Source organism: Emys orbicularis, chromosome 2, assembly GCF_028017835.1.
Source record: "Emys orbicularis isolate rEmyOrb1 chromosome 2, rEmyOrb1.hap1, whole genome shotgun sequence".
NCBI classification, from domain to species: Eukaryota; Metazoa; Chordata; order Testudines; family Emydidae; genus Emys; species Emys orbicularis.
In genome coordinates, this window is record NC_088684.1 from 259886081 (window position 1) to 259901224 (window position 15144).

At 43.3% G+C, this 15144-nt stretch overlaps 1 protein-coding gene across 1 annotated transcript in view; it reads left to right on the forward strand.

Moving 5' to 3' along the window:
* MALRD1 (MAM and LDL receptor class A domain containing 1) overlaps positions 1-15144 on the forward strand; it is a 378194-nt gene that overhangs the window by 124891 nt on the left and 238159 nt on the right. The window contains exons 12-14 of the mRNA XM_065399653.1: positions 5465-5621; positions 10715-10825; positions 14836-15049. Of these exons, the coding sequence (XP_065255725.1) occupies positions 5465-5621; positions 10715-10825; positions 14836-15049 (482 nt within the window). The remainder of the gene's footprint in view (positions 1-5464; positions 5622-10714; positions 10826-14835; positions 15050-15144) is intronic.

Here is a 15144-nt window from a genome sequence, read left to right on the forward strand (position 1 = left end):
TGGCTGGTAAAGGTCAGATTTTGATTTGAATTTTGAGCCCAGACACTATCACTATATTGAGCCAAAACTTGATTCCAAATATCCCTCAGGAGTTGGGAAGGTATTTTCTGTTTTGGAGCTACTTCCAAACACTTTAGCTCAAGACAATATCTATTGTGAAGCAAAGGATTAAAGTTTTACAACCTGAATTGGCAACACTGGGTTAGGGATTTTGGGAGGGCCTGCAAAACAATTTACTTACACACACACCCCTCCCTCCTTCCCTTCCTTCCTTCCTTTCTCTCTCCATTCTTCAAAACATACCAGAATCCTGCGGCTGACCTGAAGGTTTTGAGGAGGATGCCTACTAGAGTTTTTTTTAGGCATTCCCATATTTAGCTGACCCTTTTATATATAGGAGGTGTTGGGAAGCCAGTGTTTGCAACAAACTCATACTTCAGAAGTGGAGTCCAGCTGCTCATGCTGAGGTCTGTGCATCCAGTGAACTCCATTAAAATGTTGGCAATTTTGTCGTTTGAAATTAATTAGTGTTACTGAAGTGTTACAGAAATTCCTGTGTATAGGGAACACTTACACTAGCACAGTAAAATTAATTGCTTTCAAAGGGTAAATGTCAACAATATAATGATGCCTGCTGTAGCTGCCAACATTGAGACAAGCTTTCCAATGGATAATTTTCCAAATAAGCCAGGGATCTAGTGGCCACTAGGTCCCCAACCACTGAAGAAGTCTATGTGCATTGTAGTGAATTTTAGCACTCATGTAGCACTATATTGAACACCCAATTCTGCCACCTTTATTAATGTCAAACAGTGCTCTGCTGGATGATTGGCCTCACTGATTTTATGAGGTGTCATTAGCAAGTGTGGGTTTGAGAGTGGTCCTACGCAAAAACATAGCATTTTCAGATGCATGTTAGAAATGAAAAGTGATGAGTTAAGGGAGATGTCAGTAAATTGCATGACTGAGAACTGACACACCAAAAGTAAGATTGCCAGCTGACCCAATGTGCAATAGCAGATCTCCTAGACAGTGAATTGGTAATATCTGAGTGAAAAAGCCTAATAGGATGAGGCTTGAGGAGTAGGGTCACCAGATGTCCCCATTTTATAGGGACAGTCCCAATATTCAGGTCTTTGTCTTATGTAGGTGCCTATCACCCCCTAGCCCCTGTCCTGATTTTTCACACTTACTATCTGGTCACCCTATCGAGGAGAAGCTTTTTAATATAGCCAGGACCTATTCAGCTCAGGGGGTTAAAAAACAGCAAGGCCAGCTCAAAGAATCTTTCACTTTAAAGGCAGCTGTTTCATGTAGTGTGTGCTAGGTAATAACATGAAAGTATGCAATGGTTCTAAAACTAAACTGGCTCTTGATTGAGAGAACTTTTTATAAAGGTACTGCAACTGCAGCTAGCATTCAAGCCATGGGCACAAAGACTGATTTCCTGGTGCCTCTTCCAAACTCTTCTGTCCTGCAACATGCGCTCCTACAAGCTTCATGCAATTGCTACAGCAACCAGTGTAAAAAAACCTCATGGTGAGCACAGCATCCACCACTAGCTTCTCAGTTTTGTGAGGAAAGTTGCTGCTTCATTCTGTGTGACCTGCAGGCAATAGAAAAGCCTTTCTGGTGAAAGCCCAACTTTTCAAGAATTGCACCAATGAATTCCTGTCTTTTAGGTATCGTTCAAACCACTGGGGATGATTTTAGACACATCAGCACCATTTCTGGGCCATGGAAGCAGTGCATTCCAATAAGCAGCCAAATTTCTACTTCTCAAATGTTTTTGAAGTATGGTTCAGAACAGGGTATTCCTGATGTGAAGAAGGCTATTTAAAATTATCCACACATCTTTTATGACCCTCCAGGAAAGATTCTGATGGAGAAATCCAAAGCAAAACCAGGAATTCCAAATTACTTCAGAATGATTGAATGTCACTGAGGTAATGGCCTTGCACAATAAGACTAGCCCAGGGAACAGCAATTAGCCTCCTGGTTCAAGTGGGTCTATCTGCAACTATGCAGGTTCCAGAGCATTACCATTTTCCCTGTGTGCAGCTTTATTGGGAAAAACTGTTAAAAATGCCAGGTCTGTTCTTAAGTTTTTGGTCTGGTTTACCTTAATTCACATAAAACTTGGATAAACTTTGGTCTGATTTCTTATGACCAAAATAGCTGCCCTGCAAACATCTACATCATCATCTGGGAACAGTAGCTTTACAATTACTAGAGTCAGACCATCAGCCAGTGTAAATCTCCATTGATTTCAAGCTCCTTGAAGTCAATGGAGCAATATGATTTACACCAGTCCCTACTTTTTAAGATACTGTGTTCTTCTTTTGTTTTATGAAAAGCTTCACTGATAGGTGGCTTATACAAAGTTTTATTGGCGAAGGCATTTTTAACAGGTGGCTTGGAGGGCCAGGCAGCCTAGTGGTTAGAGCTGCTGGCTTTCAGCCCCCTGCTTGGTTGAGACACCTCAACCAAGCAGGGGGCAGAGAGCCAGCAACTCTAACCACTAGGCTGCCTCGCCTCCAAGCCACCTTTTACAAATGGAATAAGGGGACACGGTTCCTTCCTCTCTACTAGGTCCCAGCCCAGGGCCCTGTGTACATCAACCCCTGAACAGGGGAGTGGGGGGGAGGAGAAGGGAGAAGGTGCCCCTCCCAGCAAGGAGTCAGAATCCGCTTCCCTGGGCCACTTCCTACCAGTCTGTTCAGTTTGGGGCATGGCCTCTCTAGTCCAATTTCCTGGGTGGCCTGTTTCCCATAGTGTTCCCTCTTGGGTCTTGGGCAGCGTCTTGCCGCAGTCCCAGGCTTCTTCATGTTGAGCAGCCGTCAGCTGGTGATGGTGAGCCCCACAATGTCTCTGGGGTTCGCTCACTCAGTTACCTTAGGTGCTGGAGGCTCCTTCACAGTTTCCCTTGGCTGGTGCTTACTCCCAGATTGGCTGCAGGTATAATGGGGCAAGGCTTGCTGAGCCAAAAGGCTCTCTTTAACCTGTGCTATGCTGCTTCATCAGAGTCTACCCATAAACTGCCATGCACTTCCCTTCTTTTATAAGAAAGGAATATTTAAAGAAGGGGACTGGTTAGCAATGTTTTATGGGTGACGATGGACATGTTAGCTCTGATCATTACTATTTCTCTCATGCAAGTATTTGATTTCACCTGTGCCTACGTGCCTGGATAGACCCAACCAACATGCTGCTGTGTTTTTATATAGTTCTTCATTTTTCCCTTATGAATCATACATATCTCATGTACCCCAATTAACATATGAGATTATCTGCAAAATGACATACCATTGCCTGAATAAATCCTTCATTTTATGGGACCTTTTACCACTTCATTTTCCCCCCCAACTCAAGAAGACATCCTGGGAATTATTCACCTCTTTATTTACAGAGGTTTTTACACATGCTGCTGTAGCAATACCATCTCATGCAATAATCACAGCAACCTCACCAGCTAAACAAGGTATGGCTAGATCAGAGATTGTATGGGAGACCTTCAAGGAACATCTAGTGACTTTAGAAAAGTATTGCCGCTGATAACAGGGGGAAAAAAGGTTACTATCCAATCAGTTCTGAACCATGGAACTGTTATAGTTGGTGTATAAGAGTATTGTGCTGCTGAAGGTGGTGCCTTCCTACCAAAATGTTCTCCACAGCTTCACAGTGATCTAGTATTTGCCTTCACTTCCTACTTCTACACTTCTTCTTCTACACTACAAATAGGCTGAAACTGTAGGAGGGGTAGAAACTCTTATGTCTCAAGACATAAGTTAGCCATTGATTGCAGGGGTTAGAAAAAACTTAAGTCCTGGGCAATTCATTACATAATTGTCCATTACTGGGACTTTAGACCATACTGTTCAGCAAAACTTTTAACAGTAAAAAAAATGAACCATTAGAACACCATGTGGGATGTGGTAGATTTTCCATCACTTGATGTTTTTAAAATTGGGATTTGAATGAGTTTCTAAAACATATGCTCTCGCTCAAGCACAAGATATGGGCCTGTTGAAGGAATTACTGGGTGAGTTCTATGGCCTGTGCTATTACAGGAGGTCAGACCAGATTCTCAGAATGGACCTCGCCTTAAAATCTATGAATGGAGGCAGGATACTGGCTACAGTGATCATTGGTGTGATCTAATAAGGCAACTTCTATGTTTCTAACCTCTAACATGCACTGCTCAGCAACCCCAGATGTTCTACCCCAGAGACAGATCATTTTACCTGCCAATGATATGCAATCATATGTATATCCCTCATCTACCTTAGAGGCATTCTGGGTCTTAATTAATATTTGTTATAACACTTTGATATCATCTAATGAAAGGTGCTGTATAAAGTATTATTACAGTTTTCTAGTGATAAACTTGCATACCTTCTCTCAAAGTGACTCCAATTGCATAACTATCATTTCCCCCCCTAAGAACAAGAGAGAGGAAGTCTGTGACTAAAGCACTAATGAACAGATTTGTATTCATTATTTTCAAATGTTCTTTAAAGAAGCAGTTCAAGTCCAAGGCTTCAAGGAATCTCAACTGGATTATTGAAAAATGTTTAGAATTTGTAATATCTATTCATTCCCCTAGAGCTGCTGGAACTCATCAACAAAACAATGCACCAAATTCTTAGTTCTAACTCAGTGCAAGTGACAAGATCCTTTAGGAACTGGGGTCTAATGGTTAGATCTGAGAGCCTGAATGTTAGGCTTTTATTTCTGGCTCAGCTGTTATTTTACAGAAGTATCTCTGCAAGACACCAACTTCCCAAGCCACTCCCTTATTTCTAGGGTGACCATATTTCCCAAAGTGAAAATGGGACACTGTGCAGGGCTCGTCCGAGGCCCCTGGTGTGGCCTCTCACCCAAGCCCCACTGCCCAGTGCTGGGGCTGACAGCCTGAGGCTGGGTGCCTGGCGTTACTGTACACATGTGCCCCTAGGGGGCATGCCCCACTTTTTTTTTTGGCAAAACTGGGCTTTTGTCCCATTTGCTTTTGCCAACTGATAATCAGTTGCCAGCCAGGCACAGTTAAGACCTATAGGACCTTGTGCAAGATTTTTAAAAATGGATCCTAAAGTTGGATCCTAAACCCTTCTTTAGTCTTCTAAATAAGTGATGCAAAATTGCTCAAAATTGCTGAGTACTCAGCACCCTACAGTGAAGTCAATGGAAGTTGCTGGGTGCTCATTGCTCAGTCATGTATATCAATCATGAAAATCAGATTATTTAGGATCCTAACTTTAGGACCCAAATCTCATCTTAAACTTCCCTGTGAAATGGGAATAACACCTGTCTTCCCAGGGGGGTTGTAAGATTTAGTGATATATTAATTAATTAAAGAGCTTGTGGATCCTCAGATGATTGCAAAGCACTATTACCATTTGCAAATCTAGAATTTTACTATGAATATATGTATTGTTTTAATAAAATCTGCTTCTCTGAACAGGGTTACTAAAGAAGGCTGGTATCTGTATGCAGACAGTTCAAATGGAGAATTTGGTCATACTGCTGACATTGCCACTCCAGTCATTTCGCTCACTGGACCCAAATGCAAACTGGTATTTTGGAACCATATGAATGGTGCAACAGTGGGTTCTCTGCAGGTACTGAAAAGACATTAGAGTTTTCTGAAATTACTGTGTAAAAAGTCATGCCCTATCATTTAGTTTCAACAAGTCTAGACTGCTAATAAATGATAATGAACAATTATCCACACTTCACTGCCCCCAATATGGTGTGACCGAGGGAAGTGTTAGCTGGAGTAAGCTCCTGAAATGGTAACTTTTTACAGCATGGATGCAGCTTCTGAACAAGTAAAGCTTTGTACTGCATAATCTCTTTTGCTACTAAAATACATTGAGTGAATATCTGAACATCAGGATCTTTGGCTGTGACCAAAGGGTTACAATGTGAAACTATCTTTTGTTAGTTGGGTTGTTTTTAATTGGCTCGTCTGTGTGATTTCCCCTTGAGGTTTCATTCCTATTGTTGCTTAATTTGATTGAAACAAGCCGGATCGAGATTTTACTAGCATTTAACAATAAAAAATATTTTACCCTTACCCCATTCTGCACACCACTGTAAAAAGGAAAGCATTTAGGTTTAGTTTATACAAATACCTAACTCATTTAACAGCATATTGACCCAATTCATCTGAACTAAGAGAATAAAACAGGGAAACAATTCTAGACAGGTTTTATTGCAGCAAGTATAAATAATTGTTATGGGGTTATAAATGTATAGTATAGAACAACAGCAGCATTTCAAAAATCCGTAGTAAAAATATTTCGGAAAAAATACACAAAGGCCAGCTCCTCAGCTGGTGTAAACTGGCAAAGCTCCATTGACTACTCAAATACTATAAGTACTTTAAAAAGGATGCTGAAAAACTGGATAGAGTTAAGAGAAGAGCCACAAGAATGATTCATGGTCTGGAAAACAGTCCTAACAGTGAGAGATACAGGGAGCTCACCCTATTTAGCTTATCAAAGGGAAGGTTAAAAGGGGAGTTGATGATGATCTATAATTATTTACAGAGGGAGAATATACCTGATACTAGAGGGCTCATTATTTTAGCAAATAAAGGTATTACAAGATTTGATGGCTGAAAGTTGACATCAGCAATGTTCAAACTGAGAATAAGACTTTTTTAATAGCGAAGATAACTCACGACTAAAAACAAGGGATGTGGTAAATACTCCATCACCCACAGTCTTTAAACCAAAATTGGCTCTCTTTCTAAAAGGTTTGTTTTAGTTCAGCCACAAGTTATTGGGTTGGATGCAGGAATCACCAGATGAAATTCCAAGGTCTGTGTTAAGTGGAAGGTCAGACTCATATTGGTCCCTTCTGGCCTTAAAAATCTGTTATGAATCTGTCTGTGATTCAAAAATATTGGAACTAACTAATCATGGAGCTTTCATTTAACTGTTTTGGTAACAATCAAAAGCTCTTTTCCAGTGCCTTGTTTGGGAATAAATTGGAAATGCTTTCCTCACTAATATTCCAAGGTCTGGTATCAGATTAAAAACTTGTGGTCAAACTCTGAATTAAGTACTCTCCCGCTTACAATATGCACATCTATCCAGTAGAAACATTCTGTTACAAACATAAAAACAGTTGCATAATTGAATTGCCATAAAACTGCATTTTGTATCTGCAAAGCAAGGTGGCCAAACTTTCTCAGCTTTCTACTTTATCGTTATTAGCTGCTGGATGTAGGTGTACTTACTAGGAGAAAGAAACAGATAAGGGAGACAAGCTGGAGGTTTAAATCAGGCATTCTCAGTGTAATGAGGATTCAGAACTGGCAGGGCCGGCTCCAGCATTTCTGCCACCCCAAGCACAAAAAAAAAAAAAAAAAAAAAAAGCCGGCGACAGTTCAGCGGCAGGTCCTTCGCTCCTAGAGGGAGTGAGGGACCTGCCGCCCCCGAATTGCCGCAGGTGCCGCCCCTCTCCCTTGGCCGCCCCAAGCACCTGCTTGTTAAGCTGGTGCCTGGAGCCGGCCCTGAGAACTGGTCATATATCCCCCTAATAGGCCTTCATCCTGCAAAGTACTGAATATTCCAGGCCTGATCCAGCAAAACATTTAAGCATGTGTGTAACTTTAAGCATATGAATAGGCACATTGGCCTAAGTAGTAATATTCACGTTCTTAATGTTATGTATGTATTTAAATACTTTGTTAAATAAGGGCAAGAGTTTTCAACATATGGCAAGATTACGCCCACAGCCACTATTAATGCATGCTAGCGAGTTTTGGTTTGATTACTGAGGTACATCTGAATCAATGAGGCCTGGAGCCCACTTTTTCCTTGTGACTTCCTTAATGGACCTCTCTTCCCACTGCCTCACTTTTTGTTCTCTTTGTCACTTTCCTATATGTAGCTTAGGATCCAACATTCACCCAAACCCATACATATATAATTCTGTGTTACCTAATCCTCCATCTTGCTTTTCTCATGGACAGAGGGAAGAACACAAGGGAAGCAGTGGAAGCATTAATATTCCTAACCCCTTAAGTTAGTGGAGCCAGAGTCCTAGATCCAAACACCTCCCAAATTTTGGGGACATTCATATTTGGATCCAGTCTTGGCATCTCAGGCCCTTCTTGTAGGACAGGGTATGGGGAGATTGTACCCCCCAGAATTACATGTGGAGGGGAACCTCCGTGCATGGATCCCCACCTCCTGCACAAAAGGGGGGCTCAGACATGTCCGTGGTACCACCCTGCTTTGCCTCACACCCTGCTGAGGTCTCACCATTCATCCAGCGATCCACATAGCATGGAGAAAGGAGCGAGCTGGGTGCACTAGGTGTGTGTGTGTGTGTGTGTGTTGGGCGGGGGGGGGGAATGCCATAGAGAATATAAGCCATTCTCCACTGATCCCATAGAAAAGGAAATTCAGCCTGGAGCGGAATTATTTTTTCTGTATTACCCCCTTCGCAGGGGAATTCCCATCTATACAATGAATGAATGCAAGGCAACTCTGATGGAGCCATTCTGCCAGGATGCAGAGGAGTGGGCAGCACTGCAGCTCTGGAGGCACAGGGCCACTGTGAAGATTAAATCTGATCCAAAGTCAATTGAAGTCCATGGCAACACTCCAGTTGACATTAGTGGATGCAGGATAAGACCCATGGCTCTGGCTTCTTACTCATCCCCCAAGAACCACACGGATCCCACGGGATCAACAGAGTTTCGAGGCAGGTCCACAGACATTTTTGCAGGAAGTGGGGGAAAATCCTGTTTCTTCCCGCTGCGAACTCCCTCCCTCCCTCCCCCCCCAGCTCCGTGCACACAGTATTACGATGTGACGGAATCTCTGTAAGAACAAACTCAGTTTTCTTCTCCTTGAGCTCCCCATCCATGCTTCTTGGACTGCCACCCAATCCTTTGTTAAGGAGGTAGGCCTCACGTCTTCTGTTCTGTAGCCCTCAGCCATTATAAGGAAAATCATAGGGCTTCTAAGCCTTTTCTACCTGTAACTGAGCTATTTTTCTTTTGTGGAAAGGTTAGAAAAAGGGAAAAGTCATGAATGGGTTATGTTGTGTGAATTTTAAACCATGTCACTAAAACCACTGTCAAAATTCAGGTAAATAAAACCACAGAACAATAACAACTGACACTGAGGTGATGTGATATTAATTTGTTGCTCTATCATCCCCTCTGAGCTAGTATAATCTGAGTATATCTTTATTAAGTACTTCTGTCATACTTTTCCTTCCCAGGGCTCTCTATATCTCTTAAGCTCGAGTCTTTTCAAAGATTTAGACATTTCTCACATTTTAAAAAAATAAAATAGATATACTTGGATTTAAATGGGTCATAAAATATGATGACATTTAGTCTTTACAAAGGTATGACAACTGGCAAGAAATGGCAGAAAGTTTGAATTTCTAGTGAAAAGCTTGGACTTGCCCATTAAGGAATAGTATTTGACCTTGGAAAATTTACATCCAAGTCAAATTGTGCTTTTTTAGAAGATCATAGTTATTCTCATGTTATATAACAATGAAAACATGTAGATGTATTATAATGTACATTTCTGTTTTCTCCATTATTTTTACCTATTTCTGTAAGCCATTATTGATGGAGAATATCTGTAGACTCTTTCCTTTCTTGTCACTCCTCATGCTTGGAAAATAATATCCCCGTCCTCTGTTTAAAAACAACAACAAAAAAAACACTTCTGAAACCCCATGTGTTCTGTGAAGCATCTCACCATGCACCACTGTGTCTGTCTTGTGTGTTTAATGTATTGCACTCTTCCCTCTTGTGTCTCTAGAGTGAAAGCTCTTCAGGGCAAGGACCCTGTTATTCATTTGGCACAGCTTACCTGTTGGACAGCATCACATACGCTTCTGGGACTACATAAATTTTCAAAAATGCCAGTTTTTCATTAAAGTGAAAAATGTCTAGGTCATCCTAGATCTCAAAAATAGGATTACACTGTGAGGGGGAGGATGATAAATCCTTGAGAGGAGAGGCAGTTCTGGAAACAGGGGATGTAATGTAGTTTTGTCAGTACTGACTGGAGAGACAGCTTGACATGCTCCATCTACTTGATATTGTCAGCTCAGTTCAATTCAGATGCTCAAGAAGTCAGAGAGAAGCACATTTAGGAATGCTGCTCATGTGGAGAAATGACTCTCCAATTCAGCTACTATTCACTGAGGCAAGACATTAGGAGGATATTTTGTGCACCTTCCATGGTCCAAACAGATCAAGTTCTCTGTATTGAGAGGACAAATTTATTTATGGATAAATGGGATGTTTCCTGTGTAGTTGGGACACCACAACACTCCTAGAACTACAATGGAATAATCTAATAGACATATGAACTCTTAGACCTTTTATTACTCTTGCCATTAAGATTATTTTCTTTATTGCATTCATGGGTCCTGAACCTATCGGTTGCTGAGCATCTCTTGTTCGCGGCTGAGTGCTCTCTACCCCTATTCAGATCAATGGCAATAAAAAGCACTGAACTCAGCATGCACACAGGACCTGCTCAGAACCTGTAGCGTCAGGCTCACAGACTAGTAGATCACACTCATGATTGTTTTCCACTGATGATTTTAAAGTGTGGGATAGGGGTTAATTTAAGTGCAAACTCCGACTGAAATAACTATATTTATATTAATGAGTTGAGAAAGATTTGATGTGACCTGGAATTCACAATTTCTCTTCCAGGTACTCAGTAAAATTGGTGATGTAACTTCTGTCCTGTGGGTTCAAAGTGGCTCCCAAGGCGCTCAGTGGAACAGAGCAGAAGTGTTCTTAGGAATTCGCTCTGATTTTCAGGTTTGTGCTTCTATTTCATATGTCCCCCATTAAATCAATTCTAGATTACATTTTAGCTTAATCATTCCCCATTTGCACCCTACACACTTTGTAGCTCTTCAATTCACATTGGTCTTCTGAATATTAAGAACAAAATCATAGAATACCAGGGTTGGAAGGGACCTCAGGAGGTCATCTAGTCCAACCCCCTGCTCAAAGCAGGACCAATCCCCAACTAAATCATCCCAGCCAGGGCTTTGTCAAGCCTGACCTTAAAAACCAGTAAGGAAGGAGATTCCACCACCTCCCTAGGTAACCCATTCCAGTGCTTCACCATCCTCCTAGTGAAAAAGTTTTTCCTAATATCCAACCTAAACTTCCCCCAGTGCAACTTGAGACCATTACTCCTTGTTCTGTCATCTGGTGCCACTGAGAACAGTCTAGATCCATCCTCTTTGGAACCCCCTTTCAGGTAGTTGAAAGCAGCTGTCAAATCCCCCCTCATTCTTCTCTTCTGCAGACTAAATAATCCCAGTTCCCTCAGTCATGTGCTCCAGCCCCCTAATCATCTTTGTTGCCCTCCGCTGGACTCTTTCCAATTTTCCCACATCCTTCTTGTAGTGTGGGGCCCAAAACTGGATGCAGTCCTCCAGATGAGGCCTCACCAATGCCGAATAGAGGGGAATGATCATGTCCCTCGATCTGCTGGCAATGCTCCTACTTATACAGCCCAAAATGCCATTCGCCTTCTTGGAAACAAGGGCACACTGTTGACTCATATCCAGCTTCTCGTCCACTGTAACCCCTAGGTCCTTTTCTGCAGAACTGCTGCCTAGTCACTCGGTCCCTAGTCTGTAGCAGTGCATGGGATTCTTCCGTCCTAAGTGCAGGACTCTGCACTTGTCCTTGTTGAACCTCATCAGATTTCTTTTGGCCCAATCCTCTAATTTGTCTAGGTCCCTCTGTATCCTATCCCTACCCTCCAGTGTGTCTACCACTCCTCCCAGTTTAGTGTCATCTGCAAACTTGCTGAGGGTGCAATCCACGCCATCCTCCAGATCATTAATGAAGATATTGAACAAAACCGGCCCCAGGACCTACCCTTGTGGCACTCCGCTTGATACCAGCTGCCAACTAGACATGGAACCATTGATCACTACCCGTTGAGCCCAATGATCTAGCCAGCTTTCTATCCACCTCATAGTCCTCTCCCTGGTCCCCAGACCAAGTATCTCAGCTGTATGCTAGTGAAATCTATGAGGGAGGGAAGAGAGGTATACTTCAACCCAGCCCCTGGAGCATCTCCATCGCTGCTACTCCAGCTTAATGAGTGGAGGCCCTAATGGCACGATAACCCCCAGCATACTCTTTCTAAGTTGAAAGGATCCATGTAGCTGCAGAACCTCCCCTAGCCCTGAACCCCACTTGTGTGACAGCTTCCCCAAATTCTTTGTCAGGGGGGCATTGCCAGGGTTGGGGATAGGGTCCTAGGTCCCAGCCCTGTGTCTCCACACAAATACACACCCACCCTCCCTCCTAGGAGTCAGTGTCAAGCACCACACTTAACAATTGAACAACAATTTTAGCTAAGCCAGACAAAGCCAGAAGTAGACTCAGCACATGATCTCTGGCAGGTGTTATACATACTCGCTTGTCCCAATACAGCATACAACACATCCCCACCCCCAACACCTAGTGCTACACACACACACACACACACCCTCTGCCCCACAGCAATGCAACTCTCCATCCCCCTTGGGTCAGTCCAATCTAGCCATGCATTCTGATACTGGCCTGGGTTGTGAGCTCAAGCTGGTGGGTTCTGCCGTGTGGTCTGAGGTGTCTTGTTAGCTCCAGTCTGTGCATCTATAAGAGTTCCCTTCTCCAAGCACCAGTGTAGCAGCTGGCTCTCCTCCAAGCAGCTCCTAGTTCAGACTCTGCATCCCTACACTCTCCTGTGTCTCTGCCCCAGCTTAGCACTGCTGCTCTTGAGCTCTTTCTTCTCTCTCCAAATCTTCCTGGGCTTGTCCCCCATCCCCATCTGTTCGTTGGCTCAGAACCTCCCACGGTGTCCTTGTTTTGGAGTGGCACTTCCCCACTGGCCAGTCAGGTTTGCACAGAGTAGCAGGGAGGGGAGAAAGGAAGGGCAGGGTTGGGTAAAGGTTGGATTTGGATGTGGAGCTCAGAGGGATAGAGAGTAGGCTGAGGAGCTGGGGAGAGACAGGACAGGCAAAAGGTTTGGGAGGTACATGGACAGAAGGGTCTGGGCCCATTTGTCAGGTGGGAGTTATCAGGGTTAGGTAAGGGGTCCCCGCTCCCAGCCACACACCTCTGCACAAACACCAACACTCCCTTCTAGAGGGTCAGTATTAACTACTGCAACAAGCACCAGGCTTAACAAGAGAACAAGAGTTTTATCTAACCAAGGTAAAGCCAGGAGTAGACTTGGGTCGGGATTCTAGCAGGAGTTTACAGACTCCCCTGCTCTTGATACACAATAAGAGCATAAGAACGGCCATACTGGGTCAGACCAATTGTCCATCCAGCCCCGTATCCTGTCTTCCGACAGTGGCCAATGCCAAGTGCTTCAGAGGTAATGAACAGAACAGGTAATCATCATGCGATCCATCCCATGTCGCCCATTCCCAGCTTCTGGCAAACAGAGGCTAGGGGCACCATCCCTGCCCATCCTGACTAATAGCCATTGATGAACCTATCCTCCGTGAACTTACTTAGTTCTTTTTTGAACCCTGTTATAGTCCTGGCCTTTACAATATCCTCTGATGAGGAGTTCCACAGGTTGACTGTGCGTTGTGTGAAGAAATACTTCCTTTTGTTTTAAACCTGCTGCCTATTAATACACAGTATATGACCCCCCTACACCTGGCTAGGCACACACAGACTTTTTGCTCCGTGTCAGTGCAACCCTCTGCCCCACCCCAGCCTGTTGGGTCAGTCCAACCTATCTGAGTACTCTGATGCTGCCATGCACTGTGAGTTCAAACTGGTGAGTCTTGCTGTGTTTTCTCAGCTGTCCTGTCAGCTCCAGGCTGTGTGTCTGTAAGATTCCCCTTTTTGCAAGCATCAGTGCAGCAGCAGCAGCAGCTGGCTCTCCTCCAAGCACCTCCGAGTTCAGACTCCGCACCCCTGCACTCTGGTGTCTCTGCCTCAGCTCAGTGCTTCTGCCACTGCAAGCACTGCTCTTTCTTTGTTGTCTCTCCAAATCTTCCTGGCTTTGTCCCCCATCTGGTCATTAGCTCAAACTCTCCCTGGTGGTCCATACTTCATCCTATGGCCTCGTTTTGGAGTTGCACTCCCCAGCCAATCAAGTTTGTGCAGAATAGTGGGGAGAGTGAAAGGGTGGGAGAAGGGAAGGGGAAGAGGGTCACTCTACCCAGTCCCATCCCTGTCTTTCCCTTGTGTGGCAGAACTGTGCTGATTCCACTCCAGAAGGGTCTTCTGAACTCATGGAAGGTATGAGCAGGATTTTGTCCCAAGTGATGCTAGTTAATATTTGTGCAGCACTTTTGCAAATATAGCACCATACCATATAAATGGTAAACATAAGCATCAATGCATTTGGGTTGTGACTGATTCTTATTCATATGTTTATTTAAATATCTGCCTAAAACATCTGATTTTACACTCTTCAGAATATAAACAAAAAAATCTCCAGCACAATTGAAATCACTGGGAAGTTTTCCATTGATTTCAAGGGGAACAGGATCAGCCTCTTGCTTTCTAACTGTACACTTAATGTATTTTTCTTTTTTGCCCTCTGTTATTGTAGGATTGTGGCTCCTCCAATAGCTACAGTATCAACCTTTGAGGCATAAACCAGCACTGATTCATGTTTATGCAGCTTATATTTACATCAGTAAGAACTGAGAGCAGTATCTAGTACTAAACATTTAGAAGACTTGGGCAACTTGCAGGAAGCATAGATACATCATGTTTTGTGTACCACACATGGCGTGTTTCAAGCTTTTATACTTTTCCCTCAATATTTCACTGACATTTCTCTTTGTTAGATTATTTTCAGGGCAAAACGTGGTGTCAGTTATGTGGGAGATGTGGCAGTGGATGATATTTCCTTTGAAGATTGTTCCCCTTTGCTGATCCAAGACAGACCCTGCACTTCTGAAGAATTCACATGTGCCAATAAGTATTGCATCCCAAAGGATAATCTGTGTGATTTTGTGAATGACTGCGCTGATAACTCAGATGAGAGCCCTAACATTTGCAGTAAGTATGGTAGTTCCTTACTCTAATTATCAAAAGTAACTGTGCCTGCTGTGAATTGTTAATGCAGCAACACTATTGGCAGTTCATCAACGAAG